Raw genomic sequence first — 25,215 nt, forward strand, 5'->3', positions numbered from 1 at the left:
AAGCCACACGCCTTCAATAACACATAAGTCAAAAAATAAATCACAATTTATATTATAAAATATTTTTAAACCAGAAAACAGTAAAAAGGCAGCATATCAAAGTTTGTGAAATATATACTATTATCATTCTTAGAAGAAAATTTATAGATTTAAATGTTTATAGAGAAGAAAAATTATTCAAAAATAATGATTGAGGCTTTTACCTTAATTAGAAAAAATATAAAACCCAAAATAAACAGAAGAAAATATAAAGTTAAAACAAAAATCTAAGAAATAGAAAATGAACAGTAAAGGAAATCTGTAACAAAAATCAAAGAATAATTCCTTGAAAAGTTAAAAGGCAAACTCCAGAAAATTATTTGCAACATGTTTTATTTAAAAAGACAGTATTTCTAAATACAGGGTTCCCCTGGTGATTCAGTGATAAAGAATGCACCTGCTAATACAGGAGATGCAGGTTAGATCTCTGAGCAATCAAAACACCTATCAGAAGTAGAAAGTCCTGGGGATAAACTCTCATACATCCATGCAGTAGCACACCATGAAGCTGTGATAAAGAACAAAGACAATCTCAGTCCCCACTCTCCGCTGCTTACCACGGTGTCTGCCACCACATGTGTGCAGAGAACAAATAATCTCATAAATAAATGCATTGAATAAACTATACTTACTTTCATTTAAAAATAGCACTGTCATACTCCATAGTTTTTGCTTTAAAATGTATTTAATGCTAGAAGAGGAAAAAAAAGACTGCTTCAAAAGGAAAAAAGTCACATCACAGAAGACAAATTATAAAAAGAAATAGGATATATAATAAAATGAGAAGAAAAATGTATGTCATGACACACGCAACAGTTAGTTTGCCTCATTCTTTAAAAATCACTATGGTAGTAAACTGGAGAACTTCATTTCTGTTTATTTTCTCCCCTTTCTAAACTGATGGCAGTAACTTACTGCATGCATCTTAGCTTCTGTTCATAGTCTGGCACACCTTCTTACAGGGAGGTATTTATTACCTGCTTTCTCCAAAATTCTGTAACACAGGCTCTGAAATCTCTCCTCCCAAGGTACTAGTGATGCCTGGGTGGATTCTGTTCAGGTTTTCCCGAAGCCTGATTCACAGGTCATGATCACTCATCCCTTTTTAACTGTCAGTCATTTTCCATAAACTCAACTTGCAATACTGGGATAGCCATTTTTCTCTGAACCTGGTTGAATTAGAGCCACACCTCCCTGTTACAGCCCTGAATATGCAGTAGGGACACACCGCCGCGAATAACCTCTGAATCTTTGGGAAGGAGAGATGCTCAAGTAACTTCTGGCATTGCCTTAACCTCAGTTTTCTTCTCCTTTTCTTTTCTTCTTAATTATTTCTGATTTCTCCCCCAAGTTTATGCCAGTAAACTTGATGCCGAGTTTATGCTTCTGGCAATGAAGTCCAGGAAAGTCTCTCTCATCTGGAGAATCTGGCCAAAATAAAGATTCCCAGACCCTGTTCCTGGAGCCTGGGAATCAGTAGGTGCAGTGTGAGGCCCAGGAACATACATTTTCACAAGTACCACCAGCTGATTCTGATGAGCCTTGTCCTGTGTTTAAAAACAACTGCTAAATATTCTGACAGAGAAAACAAAGTAGAAAAATGACATCTTTAAAAAAAATCAAATTCCTTTGTTCTCGTTGATTATCTTAAAAATAAATCACAGGATCTTCCTATTGGTCCAGTGGCTAAGACTATATGCTCCCAGTGCAGGGGGCGTGGGTTCAATTCGTGGTCACGGAACTGGATCCCCACATGTTGCAACTAAGAGCTCACATGCCACAACTATATTCCACATGCCACAACTAAGACCTGGCACAGCCAAAAGTAAATAAATAAATCACAAGGGATATTCTAATAATCTAAGATGGGAGGCAACACAATATGGCTAGCTGACTACATGGTTAATAGTCTAAGTCATGGAGAAGGCGATGGCACCCCACTCCAGTACTCTTGCCTGGAAAATCCCATGGATGGAGGAGCCTGATAGGCTGCAGTCCATGGGGTCGCTAAGAGTCAGCCACGACTGAGCGACTTCCCTTTCACTTTTCACTTTCATGCATTGGAGAAGGAAATGGCAACCCACTCCAGTGTTCTTGCCTGGAGAATCCCAGGGACGGGGGAGCCTGGTGGGCTGCCGTCTCTGGGGTCGCACAGAGTCGGACACGACTGAAGTGACTTAGCAGTAGCAGTCTAAGTCAAATGGTTTAATGAAGCTGCCCACAGCACAGGTGGCAAAAGAATAGCCATTAACTTGACCCTAATTAACTTTTTAAACCAACTTGAGATCACAGTTCAGGAAACACCTGATGTGACCGATGCTGTATCTACAGAGCAAGGTTAGGTGCAGAATTTAAGCTGATATGTATTTGAGACCTTTCTTTTGAGTCAGCTCTATCACTGGCACTAACATATTTTAACCTCTACCTAACCCATCTTTAGTAGACAGTTATCTGAATTCACCACTTTACATAACATGTAGAGATCTAGCTTGAAAGTACTGTTAGAATTATCCAAAGTAACTTAACTGTACAACAATTCCTTTTCTAGCCTGCACAGTTTGAAAATATAGAAAACAAGTCTCTGGTTTTTTTCTCCTCTTTCTTAAAAAACAATTCCATTTTCAGAGCTTCAGAGGCATGCATCTGAATGGAGAAGTGGACATAAGAATAGATGAATAGGCCAGTCAGGAAATGTTTGGAATCAATAGTATTAACATAATTAACTTGAGAGATTTACTCTGGACTGAGATCAGCATTCTGGAACACACAGACCTGCTAGAGAACTGTGTGACTTTATACATCCTGAGACTTTATCCTGTTTTAATCAGCAGTCATTAATCTCAACAATTTTTCATATTGTTTTAATTTTCCTGAACAGTTATATCCAAGCTCACACATTCAAAATGTGTTTCTGAAGCTCATTTTTCTGTGACTCTCAACAAGCCCATATGATGTCATTTCAAATGTTGCTTATTATTAAGTTGAAATAATTAACTGAACTTAGGACCCTGCTAGAAACTAGCAATATCTTTTGTTAAAACTGAACTTTCAAAAATAATGTGAGGAGATTTATAAATAACTACTAACAAAAGCACTAAATGTATAAACCTATCACTAATGTATTTTCTATTTTTCTTATGTCTTAGGTTAAATTACAAACAGGCTTATCCTATCACCTGAATATGAGAAATAAAAACTCGTACCACTTAGGTTTCTACCCTCAGTTGGTGTCATATCTTCCTGAAGGAAGATTTTCTTGAAAATAATTTCTACCTATTATCTGTTCTTCATAAAAGTTATAGCTTTTGTCCAAAAATAGTCAAGAGAAAAAGGAATCAAAAGAAAAATAAACATTTTTTACTTACACTATGAAACTGATTCTTATCAAGTTTTATTTTAACAAAGAATGGTTCTGAACTATTTTATTGTACTTGTAGGAATTGATATTAGAATAAATTGTTACATAAATACATAGAGTTTTAGGAATAAAGATATTCATGTATGGTGGCATTTCTTATAAAGCAAATATTACAAACAGCCTAAGTGAGGTTGGTTTAAAAAAATAGTAAATTTATATACTGTGTGGCTATTATAAAAATTGTGTTGCAGAAATATGTAAGGGCAAGGAAATATGTCTATGATATTTCAGGTAAAAAAAAAGCTATGTCATCAGTGTTTAAAGCATAATTATGATTCCAAAAGTGTTTAAAACATAATTATGACTTTTTAATGCAATACATAGGATAAATAGTTACTCTTCTTACTATATAAGCTCAATACAAAAGAAGAGACCAACAACATAGGACTAAAACCTTAAGAGAAAAATAGAAGGGGGTGGAATTGATACATATATATATATATTGGCTGTGCTGCATGGCTTGTGGGGTCTTAGTTCCCCAACTAGGGATTGAACCTGGGTCCTCCACAGTGAGAGCATGAAGTCCAAATCTCTGGACTGGCAGGGAATTTTAAACAGAGGTAAGAATATACTTAGAGTGTATACAGAAAGGGAAATATAAATGGCTTTAAGACATATGGAATGTATTCAACATACATCATTAAAAGAAAACCCACAATGATATTCCATTTTTTGGGTATCAGAATGGCAAGGGGTGAAACATTTTGATAAGACACTATGTTGCTAAGAGTATAATAAACATATATTCTCCTAAACTAGTAGAAATACAAATTGGTTTAACATATCCAGAGTGCATTTTTGCAGGATCTATCAAAATTACATAAACTTTGACCCATTGATTCTTCTAATAATGTACCATACATACAAATAAATTACTTATTACCCAAGAATATTCGTTTCTACACTGTCTCAAGTAGCCAACATTTTGGAACAACCTGAAAGTTCAATGAAAGTTATATGAAAACATCCTCCAAATTGGAATCTTGGGTAACCACTAAAAAAAAAAAAAAAAGGCAAACCTATAAAATGACATGATGATAATTTCCAATCTAGCAAGTGAAAAAGGTGAGGTATTGTATGTGTAGTCAACACTGTCATTCCTGTAAGAAATGAATGGCGAAACATCTAAAGTACCTGTGTTTCTCTATTAGGTTGCTGCAAACGTCATTGCGGTTTTGGACTGTGAATTTTAAATCATTACAAGTAGGCGCAAACACTTCTTTATTACGCAAAACAGGAACCATTACAATCCACACATTTTTACCAACAAGAAATACGTTTGTTTATTTCTTTAGTGTAAAAATTCATCCCTCAGGATTTGAAGAACTCTTGGAAAGCATTTCCTGCCTCCTGTGATTGTGGAAGCATTTTCCCTGCAAAAAGTTGTCAAGATGCTTGAATAAGTGGTAGCTGGTTGGCGAGAGGTCAGGTGAATATGGAGGATGAGGCGAAACTTTGTAGACCAGTTCATTCAACTTTTGAAGTGTTGGCTGTGTGACATGTGGTCGGGTGTTGTCATGGAGAAGAATCGGGCCCTTCCTGTTGACCAATGCTCGCTATCGGCACTGCAGTTTTTGGTGTATCTCATTGATTCGCTGAGCATACTTCTCTGATGTAATGGTTTCACCAGGATTCAGAAAGCTATACTGGATCAGACCAGCAGCAGACCACCAAACAGTGACTATGACCATTTTTTGGTGCAAGTTTGGCTATGGTAAGTGCTTTGAAACTTCTTAGTCCAACCACTGAGCTGGTTGTCACAGGTTGTCTTATAAAAACCCACTTTTCATTGCACGTCACAGTCTGACGTGCGTGTGACATTGCACGTCACAATTCTATGCTTCATTGCTGTTGCATTGTTGCTGTTTTTTGAGGCAGGGCTTCCCTCCTGGCTCAGTGGTAAAGAATCCACCTGCCATGCAGTAGCCACAGGAGACGCAGGTTCTATCTCTGGGTGGGGAAGATCCCTTGGAGGAGAGCATGGCAACCCACTCCAGTATTCTTGACTGGAGGCTCTCTTGGACAGAGGAGCCTGGTGGGGCTACAGTCCATAGGATCATAAAGAGTCAGACACAACTGAAGCAATTTAGCACATGCAGCTCACAAGGCACCCACTTAGTCAAGCTTTTTCACCTTTCCAATTAGCTTCAGATGTCAAATGATGCTGAGTTCATCAGCAACTTCTCCTGTAGTTGTAAGAGGGTCAGCTTCGATGATGGCTCTCAATGGGTCATTGTCAACTTCCGACAGACAGCCACTATGTTCCTCATCTTCAGGGCTCTAGTCTCCTTTGCAAAACTTTCTTGAACCACCACTGCACTGTATTAGCAGTTTCTGGGCCAAATCGTTGTTGATGCTGTGAGTTATCTCTGCTGCTTTATGACCCATTTTGAACTTAAATAAGAAAATCACTCGAATTTGCTTTTTGTCTAACATCATTTCCCTGGTTTAAAATAAATATAAACAGCAAGTAGTAAGTCACTAGCCAAAAATAAATAAATAAAGCAAGAAATGTGCATTAAAATGATGTTCAACATAACCACATTTACTTATGAATATACCACAGTATCAAACAGCAAATTCAACAATGCAAAAATCGCAATTACTTTTGCACCAATCTAATATTTGCATATGATAACCCTGGAGGAATACATTAATCTCTGGAAATGACTGTCCCCTAGAAAGACTGCAAAGGGTCACTGGTGGGAGAAGATTTAATTTTCATTGCATGTCCATATGCACTATTTGATTTATTTACCAAGTTTGTGGGGACTTCCCTAGTGGATCTGTGGTAAAGAATCTGCATGTCAATGCAGGAGACATGGGTTAAATCCCTGGGTTGGGAAGATACACTGGAGAAAGAAACGGCAACCCACTCCAGTGTTCTTGCTGGAAAAATCTCATGGACAGAGGAGCCTGGCGGGCCATAGTTCTAGGGGGCTGCAAAAGAGTTAGACACTACTTAGCGACTAAACAACAACCAAGTTTGTGTATGATACTTTGTATCATTATTTATTTCACTTATGTATGTACTTAGTTAATAGTTATTTTTAAATTATCAGATATGGAGAAGAAACACTGATGGAGAGAAAGATTCCTAAAAGGATCATAGGGCTTTGAATCTGGCATCAGCAGCTCCTTCTCCGTGGGACCTTGGCAAAGGACTCTCCTTACTCTGGACCACCTTCTCTTTCCCTAAAGAGAATCACAGAGTTCACTCTTCACTTGTGGGAATCTGAGTTTCTAGTTGTTTTCAAAACACATACTTGTTTTCAAATATCACACAAAATAACAGGTGTCTCAGCTACCAGAATTACACACATCCTCTCCCCTGTCACTCACACTTTACAAGGCTATTCGCTTGGGAAACTGTCTCAAGCAACAATTTTCTGAGCACTGGTTTAAACACAAGGCTAGGTTAAGTACTAGAAATATAAGAGTATAAGACATCCCAGTTATTGAATGCCAACTAAATGCCAGGTGCTGGATGAGGTGTTTTTTATAATTGTATCTTGCGATGTTCACATCAACCCAGTACCCTGTAGGCATTATCAGTATCTTCATTTTTACAAATGAGCAGGTGACAACTAAGAGGGATAACTTACTTGCTGGCAAAGGTCACCCAATTAAGAAGCGATCCCATTGAGAGCTAAAACCCAGTCTGCGTGACACCAGGCCTGAGCTATTTTTCACCATAATTCCAGCCCATGGCACCTGATTTGCTGGGAGAGGAAGACAAACAGATGCTTGATCAGTAATGGGGTAAGTACTGTGAGAGAACCTCCAAGTAGGTTTAATAGAGATTTGCATGAAGGTGGCACTCAGGAAGCATATTGCTCTTTTCCAGTGGGATGTTTGTAGACTTCTTCCCATAGGTCAAGTGAATGGTGAAACTGCCAGTTTTCAAAGCAAACCTTGACCATGAGATGAACTCAGTCTGAAACGCGGCTACACAAGTGACTTGGTACCATGACAGACAGCCACTCAACTGGATGCCACAGGAATCTTCTCTGAGGTTTCAGAGTCAGGGAGACCTTGACTCAACTCACATTTGGTACTCAGTAGCTTTGTAATACCAGTCTGGAGACTTAACTCCTCTGAGCCTCACGTTCCTACTTGGTGAAATGCATATGAAATGAAAAAATGTAAAGAAAAATAATGTGGAAAAATGAACATGAAGCTCCTGTCATAAAGTAGGCATTCAATAAACAGTCATCATATTCTCATATAGGCTTGGATCTATCAAAATAATCCAAGATTGCACAGGTGAGTACTTCAGTAGAAATGGAATCATTGCGAAATGCATAATTTGTTTCCTGAAAGTCAGTGTATCCGTGTTTTGAGAAACATCTGATATAATGCTTATAGCCTGAGAATTTCTCCCACTTCCTTCAGACTTTGATCATTTACACCTCCAATAATTACGGATCATGAGTGATTCTTAGCCTCATCTTGTACCCTCTCCACCCATTTTTCTTTCAAATGCACAAAGATGCCAGGGGATGCTGTGTTTGCTAAGGTTCTTGGGTGACCTCTTCTTAGGCATGAAAACTATATCGAGGTGAATGCCTTTCATCTTATGTCGCCAAGGGGTCTTGTCAAAATCATAAGCAATCCTAAAATGAGGGGAGTGGAGGTCACCTGAGGAAAAAGAGAAAATCCAAGTCCCAAAGAAAAGCTGATAATTAAAAAATGAATTTCCTTCTTGAGTGTACAATATGTCTCTTGAAAAAGTGATTTGTGTCTAGAAGTTTTATGTCTACATTCAATAAGCTGCATTTCAAGCAGCATTTCTTCTTCGATCCTTTGAGCTCCTTTAATACATCAGATGGGTTTTTAATACCCACAGGAATATATAAACTCTTTCCAAGCTAAACAAATGGAGGGCAAGCTGGAGAGTTAATAAACACACATCTATAGGGGTTTGGCAACTTGCTAAACCACTTCAGGTGCAGCACTGGGAAGCCCAAGGGAGGAACACAGACAGCCCTTTGAGGTAGGGGAGGTGGGCGTCACAGCAGAGACAGCCATCAGGATGGAGACAATGCACCGCAGAAAGGCCGCTTGCAAACGTCAAGTGTGGATACAGCTCTGCACTCCTCCATTCCGCATGCAAATAAACATTCTAAAAATATTCTTTGGCTCTGATGGTCTCCTACCCTCCAGCATGGAAGAGGAAAGCCTCACTGTGCTCTGAGCCCAGACAAACTTACATGTGCTCCCACCCAGCTTTCCCACACATTAAGAAACATACAAATGGGAAATTGTTGTGAGACTAATTCACGTCAGGTAGAGACCTGCCTAGTCATTACAGACATGTGCCCCTCTCATTTTGCATCATGGACTCTTGAGGGAAAACAGTAATTTACAACATTTCCTGTACTAAAACCTCTCCAAACATGGCTTATCAAAGGGCAAGTAAAGATAGTAACATCTACACAACAATGACCGTTCTATCTGGAACCTCAAAAGTTGTAATCATTGTTGCTTTTGGAAATAGGGCACTTTTCCCTCTTTAAGTATTTAAGAAAGAGAATCAGAAGTCCTGTCTCCAGTAAAGTGATTTACTGAACTGAGACTCAGAAGAATTGGTACAAAAATCAATCAGAGGTTTTAATCCCAATTATTCTAATGTTTTGGGACCACATTTTCATCTTCTGGCAATATTTCAGAAATTCAAAATAAAGCTATCAAGATAAGCATTTATTTCTCCCTCCTCCCTTTAAAATTTTAAAGCCAAGATGTTTTTAGCAACCAAAAACATACAGCACTAACTAAGTTGTTCACTCTAAGAGCTAATATTAAATGATTCAAGCCTAGGTCCATACCGTAATATGAAAAGAAGGTAGCGCTTTATTAAAGGATGAGTGGCAGGTCATCAACATTACATGACACACTGGTGAAAACTTAGACATGATAGAGTCCTATTTTAAGTATTTGGTGATGGAAAGAATCACATCCTTTTAGAATCCAGGAGTTATTCCAATATACCACCTTCTGAGATGCATGGACTTGACACTGTAAAACTCAAAGACAGAGGAACGATTTTGATTTTGCTGATATATGTTCTGCACATTGCCAGCCAACATGGTGAGATCTAAGCGAGTAAATGACACCAAGAGAAAACCTGGAGAAAAATAAAGGGCATTACCCTCAGTCTTCAAAGGAAAGAACTTGACCCTTGGTGTTAATTTCACTGTAGAGTAGGAAAGTTGTCTTGTTTGGAACTGAATTAAAGCCTGCTTAAAAGGGTCGATGATTATTTCATGGGAAATTGAATCACATTTATTTACACATTTAAAACAAGATTGAGTACAGTAGTTTGGCAAGAATCTATAGAGCAGGAGATACAAAAATATTTCAACAAATTAGTGTATGCTTACAAATTAAGTGGTTAAAAACTGTTACATTTTAACGCCTACAAATTATATTATTCATGACACTAATGTACTCCCACTGGCAAAATCTGTATCTAATTTGTGTAATGAAGTATCTGATCACTATTGAATATGTGTAGTCCCTAATTCAGAATTCCAAATTTTTTATGAGCCGAGAGCTCAAGTAGATCCAAGAAGTGGCAAAATTCCAAGATCTACTTTATCTAGGACTGTCTCGTTGGAGCAAAAAAAAACCTCACCAACGACTTTTCCTGATTGAAACTATTAGTTTTACCTTCCAGGCTAAGAAATCTGGAAGAGGGGGCTGACTGGAGTTCTGTGGTTTTCCTACAATGCTGTCAACACAGATGGGTGTGCTATAAAAATATCTCCCATTTATGAAGCATTTACTCTGGGCTGGGCACTGTGATAAATATGGGGGCTACAATTTTTTCTTTTTTTATCCCACATACAGGTCCTGTGAGGCAGGTATCATAGCCCTTTCAGAGATGAGTGGACTGAAACCTACAATACTTATTGGTTAAAATCTTTGCATGCTTAAGTGCTGCAGCCCAGATGATATCCCAGTCCCAGAATCTATTCTCTCAGTCTTTACTCCAGGAAGACACCATGCCCCCCTTGTGCAGTGGGTGCATTTTACAGGTTGTTTCCAGAAGACCCACTTGGTAACAACACCTGCAGGGCATTGGCCGAGAACAGTCTGAAGAATTTGCGGTAAATCGCCCACCCAGCCTAAGACCTCAACAGGAAATTGGATTCGTTTGTAGGAAAATGGAATCCCTGAACTATGGTTCTCTGAACTGTAGCCCACGAAACATGTCAACACAGCTTCGAGACCAATTACTTTCTTTCAGTTTAGCGGACAAATGAAAGGCGCATGGGGAGATGTGATGAGAGAAGAAAAGTGTAGCCACAGCTTTTGGGGCTTCCAGGAAGATGAGCAAAACTTGTGTGCAGATCCGAAAGTGAAACTGATGGCAACATAATTCTTATGAAAAGCAGTGAGTAATATTACCGCATAAAAAGGACAGACACACACAGAGACACACAAAACAACAATATAAAAATCTAATTTGCCTTAGAAAGTAATATCTTGCCAGCACTGAAATGTGACAAGGGTTTTAAAGCTCTGGCATTAAATATGTGACACATATTTAATTTCATCCTGATTAATTATTTTTTAAATTGTTAAAATATTTAACTCAGCAATTGATTCCCATTCCAAGGGAACCTTTGTGGATCCCTTTCTCATCAAAGGATGAGGGGGTATCAAGAAAAACAGCAATGTACTGGAAAATAGTTAAAACATCACATTCTTTTCGATATTCAATTTTGTTAAGCTTGTTGACAGTCACAAATGCCCAGAAAATATGGGTTGAGTTGTTTTAGATTGCTGTTTGAATAACAGATTAATTTAATAATCAGTGGGATATTGAATGACGAAAATTATTGGTTAAAGTAGCCAAACCACCAACCCTAATGACATTCTTATGTAAATTCTTATTTTCTTTTAGGCTCCTGCATTCTTAATAAACCCTATATTTTTGAAAATCCTTTTTTAAACATCACATACTGCCCCTCTGTTAAAATATATCTGTCTATGCTATAGACAGATAAATGTCCACTTTTGGAGTTGCCAATGTGATGGTTTCTATTTAGAGCAACTGAGTCACCTCTTGATGGTTTTTCCATATAAAACCAACAAGGGCTTCTGGAAACAGGACACAGAGACTGAGCTGGGAGCAGCCAGTCTTCAAAGACTGTTGGAGACCAAAAAGACTTTTATAATATGGCTAGAAGCACCTGACATGGTTTCCTGAGTTTTATCAAGATGTGTAGACACCAGGGTTATCTGATGCCTATAGTTAACGACAGCCACCAGCAGACTGCCGCATGAAGCACGATCCCGTGGGAAGCGCGCAGTGCTCTGGTTGCTCTATGGTTTGCCATTGCTTGTGGAGGAAAGTAATCGCTGCCTTGAAAATGGTTTGTAATGGACACAGTTTTGTATGTTCCATTGCGGGAGGCGAGATGTTTTTCTTTGAAAAAGATCTTAGTGCGTAATTTTTGAAATACTGTAATTTTCACCAAACTCAGTTTCCAACTCACTCGTCGCCAAATGCTGTAGAATTGTGTTATTTTTGAATGTCACTGGCGCTGACCTGAAGTTACCTACAAAGCTAGTCAAAAATTAGTAACTATTTTAGAGAACTCGTCCTGCAAAAGCTCATTCTTTCCAAGGCAAAAGTTGAGAAATTTCTACACGCATAGAATGTAAAGCAGATGGGCAAATTCAGCTGCCTGTTTGCCACCAAACCTATTGGCCATTGTACTGAAAAGTCTACCTGCTGTCACAAGGGACCGTCACCAAAAGCCAGATAACAGTGTTTCTGTCATTGACATACTGCATTTCAAGAATACAAAGCTCATACAAAATGCAAAATGCTATCTTCATTCTTTAATAAATACATACATCTTCTAATAAATTCCACTTCATAAAATGGAACAAGGAAAGACAGAGAGAATGAGACATGCAAAAACAAGAAAAAAAGAGTTTAATCCTTCAAAAGCTGTCAGTGAGACTATTCTTTATGAGTCTATTTTGATGTGATAAGAGCATTGTATCAAAAATTTGTAACAAAGCCTCACAAAAATTTTTGGATTAGGAAAAAAAAAAAAACAGTCATGAATTGACTTTTCATTCAACTAGTCACCCCAGCCAACTTGTTAATTTCTAATCCCTAAAAAGAGGAAGAGGAGAATGAAGAGGCGGAAACAGCTGAGGCGGCTCGATGAGAACCAGGCTGTGTGTGTATGTGCTGGGGGGCTACATTCAGAGGTGCAGCACACGGCCTGTCTGAATCAGAAGTTTCTGCTTCAAAGGTTGGTCTAGCGTCACCGTTACTGTCATTTCTCCCATCATCTGAAATCTGACCATTTTTCCTCCCTTCCTTAAAGCTTCTGTGTTAGTCCACACTGGTGTCAGGGTAGCAGCTTAAGTCCTTAAAGGACTAGTGCTCTGTGACAGGGTCAAAGGGGCCACGTGACTTGGGCCTTATTTGCCTCCTCTCGTCTCACCTCTACCTCTGTGTCCCAGCTTCCCTTGTAAACATTTGTTGAACAAACCACAGTTTTTCTTGTCTCCATGAGTCTCTTCCATCTGTCTGGATACTCCTACTTGCTAACTTCTCCACACTTGGCGTTCTTACATTAGATGCTACTTTTATCCAGGAAGCCTCTCTCTCTCTTTTTAATTCTATACTTTCTTCAGGTAGCTCTCTTTTAAAAGAAATATGTATGTCTTTGGCTCCGCTGGGGCCTTGGTCGTGGCACATGGGGTCTCTCTGTTGCAGCGCATGGACCCTTTAGTTGTGGCACGTGGGTTTAGTTGTTCTGTGGCATATGGGATCTTACTTCTTTTACCAGGGATCAAACCTGCACCCAATGCACTGCAAGGCAGATTTCTAACCACTGGACCATGGGGGAAGCCCCAGGGAAGCCGCTATTGACCACTCCAAGCCTCCCTTCCATGCTGCTGTGTGAAATTTACTCTCTAATCCTGGCATGAAGCATGGGGGGCTGACACTGCCTAGTTACTTCTTTGTAAACTCCATGAGGAAGGAATCATGTGTGCCTCATTCATTGCTAACTCCCCACAGTGTAGCCCAGTGTCTAGGATATAACACAGAATCAAGAAATGTTCACTGAAGTTCTAAGCTAGTTTTAATTTTTTTCCTAAAGTCCTATTTTTTTCCCCCAGGCAAATTTCTTAGAAACCTCCTTTAAGGTAATTTATGTATCAGCTCTCATATTTTCAAAACTAAATTGTCATTTCACAAATTAAGAGTTTCTTGACAGCAAGATCAAACCAGTCAATCCTACATGAAATCAACCCTGAATATTCACTGGAAGGACTGCTGCTGAAGCTGAAGCTTCAATCCTTTCACCATCTGATGTAAAGAGCTGACTCATTGGAATAGACCCTGATGGTGGGGAAGATTGAAAGCAGGAGGAGAAGGGGAAGACAGAGGATGAGATGGTTGGACGGCATCACCGACTCAATGGACATGAGTTTGACCAAGCTCCAGGAGATGGTGAAGGACAGGGAAGCCTGTGTGCTGCACTCCATGGGGTTACAAAGAGTTGGACATGACTGAGCAACTGAATAATAACAACAAACTAGATATTAGAAACAGGCAAAACCAGTCTATGATGTTAGAAATCTAGAGAGGGGTTATCATATGGTAAGTGGAGGTTGTGCACAGAAAGGGAGAGGTTTAGGACCTCCTGTGAGGCTGGTAATGTTCTTTCACTTCTTAGCCTGAGTGCTGGTTACATACATGTGTCCCCTTTGTGAGAAAACTAATCAGCTGGCAAACTTATGGTTTGTACACTTCTCTGTATTTGTTCTAGTTAATAAAATTTTTAGTTAAAAAGAAAGAAAAGGGACTTCCTTGGTTAGCCAGTGGCTAAGACACCCAATACAGGGTGCCTAGGTTCCATCCCTGGCCGGGAAACTAGATCCCACATGCTGCAACTAAGTCCACATGCCCCAACTATTAATAAAAGATCCCCATGCCACAGTGAATATTGAAGCTCCCGAGTGCTGCAACTAAGAATCCTGCTGCAGTCAAATACATAAAAAAATAATTAATTTAAAAAAGAAAAAGGAAAAGCACAAGTCCCTGTTTCTCTCCTCACTCAGACCCCAGAACCTTTACTGTGTTTTGCCTCCATAGTTTTTGACAGAGCTGCTGGGCAGTAGCCTTGAAATAAAGCTTTGAAAGCAAAATCTTATCTTTTCATTGCTACCAGCAAATTGTACATGACCTTCTCAACTTCCCAACCTCCTGTGAGTTTTCAACCCACACTCCTGCAAGTGTGGAATTTACACTGTGAAACAGACTAGTCATGGGAGGTGTCAATACCTCAGCATCTACTTCATTATCTTATCCGTCCTTGACTTTCCTAAAGCACCCTACACAGATTCCAGGATGTAGCAAGAACACATTTACCTCCCAGTGAACGAAAGGTGGTCTTCTGTTTAGTTTGAAATCTTGATTTTCATCAAGCAGCATTCATCTCCTTGGTTTCTAACTGCAAGTCAACAAGGAAAAATACTGATTGCCCTAGCAGTTGTCCATCTTGGTTCTGTTTGTTTTCTCACTTAGAATGGAAATGAGAAAGTTAACTTACTCCACTGAGTATGATCATCTATCATCTGCTAAGAGATATTGGCCACCTCATGACTGGAGAGAGGATACCGCTCTGCTCAAAAGGTTTCATGAGTATTATAAAACCAAGAGGGTCTCTTGACAGAGCCACAGAGCCATGAATAGTCAACAGTACTTAAGTTATACATGAACTGGTCATCTGAGAGACCTCTTTCTCCAGGGAATTCTATAGAAGTGAACTGATGGTAGACTATGAAAAGGCACATTCACATTTCAACAGAATGGTTTCTGGAGGTTAAACATTGTTTATACTAAGTTGGTATGGTATTATACTTGTGTTAAGTGTGGCCATGGGCTTCTCTGGTAGCTCAGCTGGTAAAGAATCCGCCTGCAATGCAGGAGACTGATTCGATTCCTGGGTTGGGAAGATCTGCTGGAGAAGGGATAGGCTACCCATTTCAGTGTTCTGACCTGGAGAATTCCATGGACTCTATAGACCATGGGGTTGCAAAGGGTCGGACACCACTGAGTGACTTTTACTTTCAGTTAAGTGTGGCCGTATATTGAGTACTTACTCTCTTCCAAGCATTATGTCAATTCACAGCATAAAATTTCCCACTTACATCTTACAAAAAGCCAATGCTATGCTCACTATTATTATCCCCCAAATTACCCAGGAAGAAGCTGAGTGTCAGAGAGTTTCGGTTTTTACTCAAGGTCACACAATTTGCATTTCATGACACTAGGGCTCACACTCTGAACCCTGTGACTCCACAGGCCCTGCACTAACCACTGTGCTTCAGGGCTTTCCTGTGATGGTTCTAAAGTCCTCGGCGGCTACAGTAGACTATAAGATGGTGCACTGGGCAAAGACAGACGCTGTTCTGTTCTAAACACTCAGAGATGCTGGATGAAGTAATAAAACAAAACAAGTGTGTTTAAATGCAAAAGAACTTACAAGAAAAGACACTAAAAGCCCACTTGCACATTTATAGGCTAAGTGTAAAATCCTGGTAATCTGCTGCTGTCCAGGACTCTGAATGGGATAAAGAATATTAGTGTGAGAAAACTTTAAGCCTAAACTACATGCTGCTTAGGAAAAATATTCATTCTAGTTATACAATGCAGGGCCTCCTAAATACAAAAACTTACATAACAATTATTCCCAGGCAGTCAATACCAATAGGACACACAATCGAAGCCCAAGTGTAAGTCTATTATGAGAAGAAACCCAGGTTCTAATCTCTCCCCACAAAAATAATAATTAGCAAAGATCAGTTCACAGTCAAAAATGACAAAACACATGAGAAATGATCAACCAGGAAAGAAAGCAGACACAAGAAACAACAGGATTGGTACCCTCAGAAAGTTAACTATTAAAATAATCTTAAAAGGCCTTTACTATTGTGTGTAGAAACTTGAGATTAAGGCTCTATGTAAAAAAACACAGATTTTAGTAAAAGCAAATAAAACTTCTAGAAACAAACAAAAAACAACCTTATTAAGATTGCAATGGATTCTCTGCACACCTGAAAATAATATAAAATTGTAAATCAACTATACTTGATTTTTTTCAAAAATGCAATACTTAAAAAAAAATCTCAATGGACACTTTAAGCAGCAGACTAGACACAATCAAAAGGAAATTAGTGAACTGTAATATGCTTAAGGAAATTATATAGAATAAAGTACACAAACAGAAATACATTTAAATCTAAATACACTTCAGTGATACATCAGAACATTAAAGAGACACACTTTAAAAACCATCAGAGAGGAATGAAAAGCCAGACTACTTACAAAGATGCAAAACTAAAAGTCATAAGACAATGGAATAGGATTTTTAAAGTATCAATTTAGATAGTATGAAGTTAAACTATCACTGTAGAGTACATATTAAATAAGAATTTAAATAAAGAATGAGATAATTTGTCACTCCCAGATCATTCTTGAAATCAATTTCTAATATACCGTAGAACCAAAAACAATGGTTTTAAAAAAGGCAATGGTAAGTAAACAAAGCAGTAAGCATCTCATTTACTATAGGCAGCAATAATAATAATAATATAGTTGGTAGGTTAAGAACACAGTAGAACTAAAATGTTAGAAAATACTACATGAAAGAGATGAGATATAATCCAAGTCAAAGGTCCTAAGGCCTTGTTTGCTCTGGAGGAACAGATCTTCCTGGAAGGAAGAGATCCTGACCAACTGAAACAGAATGTATACTTTACTGGAATACACTAGTATACTAATAAGGGAAACAAGGGAATGGAGAAAACAGAATGAATATAATAGGCGGCAAAAAAGAAAGAAAAAAGAAAAGAAAAAAACATGGGGAAGAAAAAACATAAAATGATAATAGAAATGCATCCAAACTTGCTGGTAAGCACAATAAATTTTAAGATTAAATCTGTCAATAATAGAGATAATAAGATTTTAAATCCAGCTACATTCTATTTATAATTGTAATGCATAATGACAGAAAAGTCGAAAATGTATGTGTGTGGGGTAAATGTACCTAGGAAATATTATCTAAAGAAGAAGTCCTAATCCTATGCTATTAGCAAACAAAAGAGGCATTAAAGCATAAAGCACTTCCATATAAAGAGAGTTATTACACAAAAGATAAAAGGAATGGTTCATTAGGAAGCTATACCACTCTTGAACAGAAATGTCCATGGTAACATAGCTTCACAATATAGAAAGCAAAACAAAGTGAATGACATGAAAAAATGGAAAAATACATAAGCCTGGTGAGAGCTTGACATCTAAAATAGACCAAGAAAAGAAGTTTGAAACACAATAAACACACCTGATCCAATGGATACATATTAATCTCTACACTCAGCTTTTAGAGAATAAAACTTGCTTTTAAAACCACAGAGACAAATACTAGAATACAAAGCAAATCTCCACACATATTAAAACACATTTGTTATATAGACAACACTGTCATTTAGTTAGATATCAATAATAAAATAAAAGATAGCCTCAAAACCCATAGATTAGGAAATCTTAAAACACTATTTAAAAATTTACAGATCAAAAAAAAAAAAGTGAAGGTTAGAAAACTTAGAGCTGAATAACAATGAAACTATATTAAATTTACAAAGATAAGCTGGAATGTAGAGAGAAATCATATATATATATATATGTATGTTTACATACAAATGAAGCTGAAAAAGTTAAGTATCAAACTCAAAATGGTAGAAGAATTAAAAAAAAAAAAGAGTAAGTCCCCAAAACATAGAAGATAATGATACACTGAAGAAGCAAAATAAATGAAACAGAAAGTCAGAGAAACAGAGAGAATGAAGCGAACTCAATGATGATTCTTTGGAAAGAAAAACAAAATAGACATATCTGTGCCAGTGTGGAGAGGGAGAGAGAGAGGAGAGGAGGAAACACAGGAGGGACCGAGGGAAGGAGACAGGGGAATGAGAGTGATTTAAAAGGGGAAAATCACAAATAAGGTAACATGTGTAATAAAAAGATACTATTTATAAATGCATGCAATAAACTTTAAGAGTAAGATGCAATAGGTGATTTTCTGAGAAATATAATCACCAAAATCATCTAAAAAACAAATGGAAATTCCAGAGAGATATCATGCAACCATTAAAGAAACTAATGAGTGAAAATGTACTCACACAAAAACAAACAAATAAGCAAAAACCCATCAATCACTGATAGTTTTATAGGTTTTACTAAATCTACAACAGGCAGATAATTTAATCTTACACAAAATGTTACAGATATTAGAGGAAGAGGATAGACTCTTCAAGTAAATTTGTGACAATAAAATGACCCTGATAGCAAAGTCAAATGAAAGGAAGGAAAAGTACAGGCCACGCTCCTTTATGAACACAGACGCAAAGGTTCACAGCACAGTATGAGCAAATGAATCTAGTGATATGAATTTTGTCCTCTGTTTTTTGTAATCAAACAATGAAAGTCAATCCTGCAAAAGCAAGTATGTTTCATATTACATAACCCACTACTATTAAAGACATTTATAACATATATGATATAGCTCATGATTTAAATTTTTAAAAAATTATATTGGTGAAACACATATTAAAAATTAAAATTATTTTAGTGATGATGCAAAAAATTTATTTTCATACATTTTATCATCCACTCAAGTTTCATACAGTAACAACCAGAGCAACAAGTACACTCGAAGAGGTTTTCTTTAACCTAATAAACGGTTACCAAAAACTCATAGCAATTTAGAAGATGGATAATAATTAAGGTTGCACAACACTGGGAATGTGCTTGATGCCCTTGAATTATATACTCAAAATAGTTACAATGGTAAATTTTATATTATTTATATTTTCCTACAATTTAAAAGCCCTATAGCAAACATCATACTTAACATGGAATTATCAGAAGTGATTCTTTTAATTAGAAACAATACACAGTTTCCTACTCTCATGGCTTCTATTCAACAAATGAATCGGAAGTCCAGCACAATAAAACAATAATTAAGTGTGGAGATTAGAAAGGAAAAATTTTACAAATGATATTAATATGTATGAGAAAAAGTCCAAAAGAACCCATACACAAACTATTAGATCTAAAAGAGCAGTTAGCAGCTGGGTACAGGATATATAATGTTCAGAAATCAGTGAGATTCTCATATGTTAGCAATTACCAATCAGATAATATCGTATTAAATATATGCCATTTCTGAAAGCAAAATCTCATAAGCTGTTTAGGTATAATTCTAACATAACATTACAAAACTGTATTGAGAAGCATGTAAATAAATAGAGATATTTAGCTTATAAGTGGGAAGGTCTAATATCATAAAAATAGCAGTTATCTACAAATTAATTTATAACTTATAGTAATTGTAATCAAAACCCTAGCATAATTCATCAAAATTAATTAGCTGGCTCTAAAATTAATATAGAAGAGTAAAGAGGCAAAAACAGTTAGGCTGACTTAAAAGAAGAGTAAGAGAAACAGATTTTTTTCCTCCTGGCTATCAAATCACATTACAAAGCTATAATAATTAAACAGATATGGTGTTGACACAAAAACCATAAAACCTAAAAGCAGAGCTGCACATAGATGGGAACCCAGCCTATAACACAGGTGTCATAATAAAGCTATTGGAAAATAAAAAAATACCAAGTAAAAAGTGCTGGTTAACAGGCCAACTATATGGAAAAGGATGAAATTAGACCTCTAAATCATGAAACTCACACAAATAAATTCCAGAGGCATTAAAGTTCTAAGTGTGAAAGGCAACTTTTTAATGTGTTCAGAATAAAAATATATGAGAATATATGTATTACATTAGGGTAGAGACTAGTTTCTGAAACAAGGCACAAAATGCACAAATCAAAGAAAAAAATAATAAATTTGACCACATGAAAATAAAAGCAAGAGAAAACTTACATGCATCTAAAGATGCCTATAAAAAGTGAAAAGACAGACCAAGGAATAAGAAGACACATACAAAGCACAGAACTGCAAAGAAATCATATCTGGAACACAAAAAGAATGTCCAAGTCAGTAAGAATAGACCCACCGCCCAAGAGAGAACTGCTAACAGGAAAGAAGAAGCCAGAGACTCCAAATGATCAATAAAACCAGTGAAAGAGGTCTAACTTCATTAATAATCAGGGACACTCATATTAAGCCACCAAGAAATAATTCCAAATATGTCAGATTTGGGTGAATCCTGAAGGCTTGGAGCCTTCAACAAAAACATCTGAGAAATTTCCCCCAATTGGTGAAATAAATTGCCAACTGTTAATTGGGATAAAAAACCAATTAGGACTTCTTCCAACCATCTACAAACTGGGCTAAAAATCTCTTATATTCTAGGACATATTTTCATACATTTGAATGCATCCCAAACTCTAAACGATCCCTCTAACAAAGCCAAGTGGTGCTCCTTCCAAGCTGATGAAAACAGTTCCTCACACAAGAGGGCAGCCATGTTTCCAGCTCTCATCGTAATCCTGGGCATGGCAGCCGCACTGGCCCATCTGGGAAAGGTCTCTACCAGACAGAAAGAGGCGGGGGGATAGGGGGAGGGGTGCTTACTTGGAGCAGTCTTCACAAGCAATGTTCCCTGAGGTTTCCTTGATGGTGCGCTCAGAGACGAACGCTGGATATTCAGTGTCACAAGGCTCCAGGGTCTGTTTCAATTTCTGGGCTGTAGGGATAAGGGGAAAAAAAAAAAAAAAGATAAAGAATACAAGGCACTGGCTTTGTTGTGACTGGCAGCCCACAGTAACTCAGAACACAGTTCCGCTCCTGCTGCTCTGTGATTTTTCTAGGCACAGCATAATGCATTATTTTCTAATTAGTCAAGTGATTTCATCTGCCAAGCAACTCTATAAGCTATAATTCCTCAAGCAGTTCTGTTGGCGTGATCAACTATCATTTATGCATCTCAAGAATTCTACTTTCTGGTACAACATCACTCACTGGGTCTCTGGCCTCAGACTTACGTGACCTTAGCAACAAAAACACACACACACGTATACATCCGAATAAATGTATAAAATATAAGCTACACTGTATTATTTAGGGTGAGATAAAGGTCATAATACAGTTATACGGTTTTATTACAGAAACAAAATTGAAATACGGAATAGTAAAATACGTAATGTCTATGAAACACAGCCATGAACCTAATCCTACTATTGTGAAGTTCCTTGTGTGTAAAGATAGTACTAAATAACCCTGGTACATGGGTAAATACATAGTAGGTACTTGGTAAGGACTTGGTGGTCTACTAAATAATTTAAACAAGTTATGTCCAGTAGGCAAATTTCAAAACCTGATATTTTAAATTTTTAAATTGGGCATGATATAGTTCTTCTATTAGAGGTTGATTTGAGAACTCATTTAAACAATATATGCTGAGTACTTAGTGCAATACTTTTGTTTAAAAGACAAAAATAAAGCCAGTATTCTCATGAAGCCATTAGTGATGATGACAATGATGATAGATATCATTAGCATAGTAGTTAAAGGTAAAGTCAGAGGAGTTCGGAGTGCAAATTCCTGCTTCACTACTTTTAGCTAATCCTCAGTATTCTCACCTGTAAAATGGAGACACTAGCAGTACAGGTACTCTTCACAAGAGGTTTACTCATGAACATTTTTCCAGTAGAACATTTACTTATAGATTCCCAAAACTCAAACTTCCTATGAAGTTAACGTGGATTCCCAGAACGCAAACTTCCTATGATGTTAATGTGGATATAAACGTATATTTGTAACAATCTCTCCAGGTATATTCCAAATGCAACTGGTTTGGATGTCAGAACCAGCATTAGATGTTTCATAGAATGTCCATCTGGGAGGCTGCCAGCACTAACAGGCATCACAGAGTTACTGAGTGCAAAACAACTGTTTGGTAACAACCAGGTAATTGTTGGGTGATCAGAAAGCTGTGTTTTAAGTGTTTATATCCTTACGTGATTCTTTTATATACAGGCCTTTTTAGTGAGCTTTAATTATTCTGAGGAAATTGATTGGGGGTTTGGAGTTGAAGCATAATACATTGTAGTTTTTCTTATTTAAAACAAAAGGAAGTAGACTCAATCAGCTTTTTGTGCCAATCGTGATTTTAGGAACTGGTCACTGACATTAAGTGGTGATTCACATACTAACTCCCAGGGCTGTTCTGAGGAATGAATAGACTGATGCATGCATAACTCTGAACAGAGTGAACACAAGCGTCTTTTCACATACATTTTTGCCCCTCTCTCCCCGCCTTCATGTTACTACCTACATACCGTCTTCCTGTTACTCTACATGCTAACTGCAGAGTAGCTAACAGCACGAATTCTGGGTGTTGTGAATTCTGCTGCTGCCGTGTGACACTAAGTGGGTTTTTAACTTCTCCACACTGTAATGTTTTCTGCAAAATGGGAAGAACAGAACCAAGTCCAAAGGGTCGTTTGGGGATCAAACAACTTCATCTATTGAAAGTGGCTGGTACACTGCCAGCGCTACTTAAGCGTACGCGCTTACAGCCACCACCACTTCTTCTGGGAATGCTATTTCACTGAATCCTGACTGTCAGCCTTACTGGGCCACCACTGTCTGGCTGGATGCCTCCCTGACCCTGACAGCAGGGAGGGTACCATGCCGGTAGCCATTGCACCTGCAAAGGGCCAAGTTCCAGACACCGCCCATCCCCTGAGCCTGCAGTACTAGCTCTCAGGAAGTGTCCTCACATGCTTGCTGAGCAAATAAGCAATTCTTTTGAATGGTGTTTTTCAGGCAAATAAAACAGACAAAGGAAATGGCAGATTCTCTGCCCCTAACGGCAAATGGCCTGCCTTGAGTGGAAGGCAAGGGGATTTCAGGTGGCGCACATGCATCAGTAACAACACAGAGGTGGTTGGTTGGAACATCATTCTCTTCCCATTTCTTTATCAATGTCCTTGATTCTTGTCAGGAAGATGACTTTGTTTGATGCTAGGCAGTTTTTACCTTTTTTTTTTTCTTTCTTTCATTTGTTCTTTTTCTCCTTTATTCTAGGGAGGCCAAACATGAAGCTCAGAGGAGCTAACTATAATACAGTTTATTTTCAGGGTTATTATTTTTACAATTGATTATACAGCAAACCGGAGAAGGCAATGGCACCCCACTCCAGTACTGTTGCCTGGAAAATCCCATGGACGGAGGAGCCTGGAAGGCTGCAGTCCATGGGGTCACTGAGGGTCGGACATGACTGAGAGACTTCCCTTTCACTTTTCATTTTCATGCATTGGAGAAGGAAATGGCAACCCACTCCAGTGTTCTTGCCTGGAGAATCCCAGGGACAGGGGAGCCTGGTGGGCTGCCGTCTATGGGGTCGCACAGAGTCGGACACGACTGAAGTGACTTAGCAGCAGCATACAGCAAACAGGACTAACTTTTAATTTGGGAAGCTGCATTTTAATATTTAATTTTCAAAAAGTCAGCTTACTGAAATAAAGATTAAATAAAAGCACAGATTATAAATTAATACAGTGCAAGCATGCAGATGGCATATAACGATGGTAACAGCTAAATTTATTAAGAAATTACTATATGCCAGATGTCATTCCACTTTATACATTTTTATCTAGTACTACATTACAAAATTTAAACAAATCAGACTATGAGATAGGAGAAAGTGTTCATTCTGTTTTGTAAATTAGTGAATGGAGGAGAGGATGAAGTGAACTGCCTAAATTCATCCAGTGAGTATGTGGCAGGGCCAAAATTTGAACTTGGACTATCTGGTTCCCACACATATATATTTAACTACTGTATGAAGTTTGGCCAGTGAGAGAAAGGAAGAAAGATCTCTGGGGGGCAGGCTGAGATAGGCAGCACACGTGATTTAAATAACCCTAATAACTGCACCATCTCTAATTGTCTGGGCCCAGTTACAATGGAAAGAGTCCAAATGTCTCAGTGGAGAGACTCATTTGGCTTTGATCCTTTCTGGAGATAAATTCTTATTCCTTTCATAACTCTAGGTCACCCATACTGATGTGGTAATAAGCCCTTGAGTTTATTTGAAGTAAGACTATAGATTGGCTGGAAGTTGCTTGGTGCTTTTGGGAAATACATGAATTATCATATAAAACCATGGCCACATTTAATCTAAATAGTATGGTTTATTATGAAGATGTTTGTTTGTCTGGAGTGCTACAGGAAAACATCACATATATTTGCCAGTTTTTAATGTTTATTTATGGAATTTCAAACCAATAACTAAGGCTGCCAGTCATCTGATGGGTACTGTTTTAACTCTCAGGCATTCAAAACTCATCATCTTACAAAGGTGTTGGAGCTCAGCTAGACTGATTCTTTTTTTTTTTTTCCCAGAAGAGAAAATTGAAGTTCAGGAAGTAGACACAGCCTGCCTTGAGCCCCATAGAAAGTGACTGATCATGATCGTCATTTACCTAAACAGCAAAACCACCTTTGCAGCCAATACTCACTAAACGCCTGCATGCGTGCGTGCGTGGCTGTGTGCTAAGTGGCTTCAGTTGTGTTCAACAACTTTTTGTGACCCCATAGATAGTAGCCCGCCAGGCTCCCCTGTCCAAGGGATTCTCTAGGAAAGAATACTAGAATGGGTTGCCATTTCCTCCTCCAGGGGATCTTCCCAACCCAGGGATCGAACCCATGTCTCTTACATCTCCTGCATCAGCAGGCAGGTTCT

At 38.0% G+C, this 25,215-nt stretch overlaps 1 protein-coding gene across 5 annotated transcripts in view; it reads right to left on the bottom strand.

The window, feature by feature from the left end:
* The window catches only part of CACNA2D3 (calcium voltage-gated channel auxiliary subunit alpha2delta 3), a 900,236-nt gene that overhangs the window by 36,126 nt on the left and 838,895 nt on the right, over positions 1-25,215 (bottom strand). For all 5 annotated transcript variants that reach the window (XM_059879667.1, XM_059879666.1, XM_059879665.1 and 2 more), the window contains one exon: positions 21,099-21,210. In XM_059879667.1, the coding sequence (XP_059735650.1) occupies positions 21,099-21,210 (112 nt within the window). The remainder of the gene's footprint in view (positions 1-21,098; positions 21,211-25,215) is intronic.

The sequence above is a fragment of the Bos taurus genome, chromosome 22, assembly GCF_002263795.3.
Source record: "Bos taurus isolate L1 Dominette 01449 registration number 42190680 breed Hereford chromosome 22, ARS-UCD2.0, whole genome shotgun sequence".
NCBI classification, from domain to species: Eukaryota; Metazoa; Chordata; class Mammalia; order Artiodactyla; family Bovidae; genus Bos; species Bos taurus.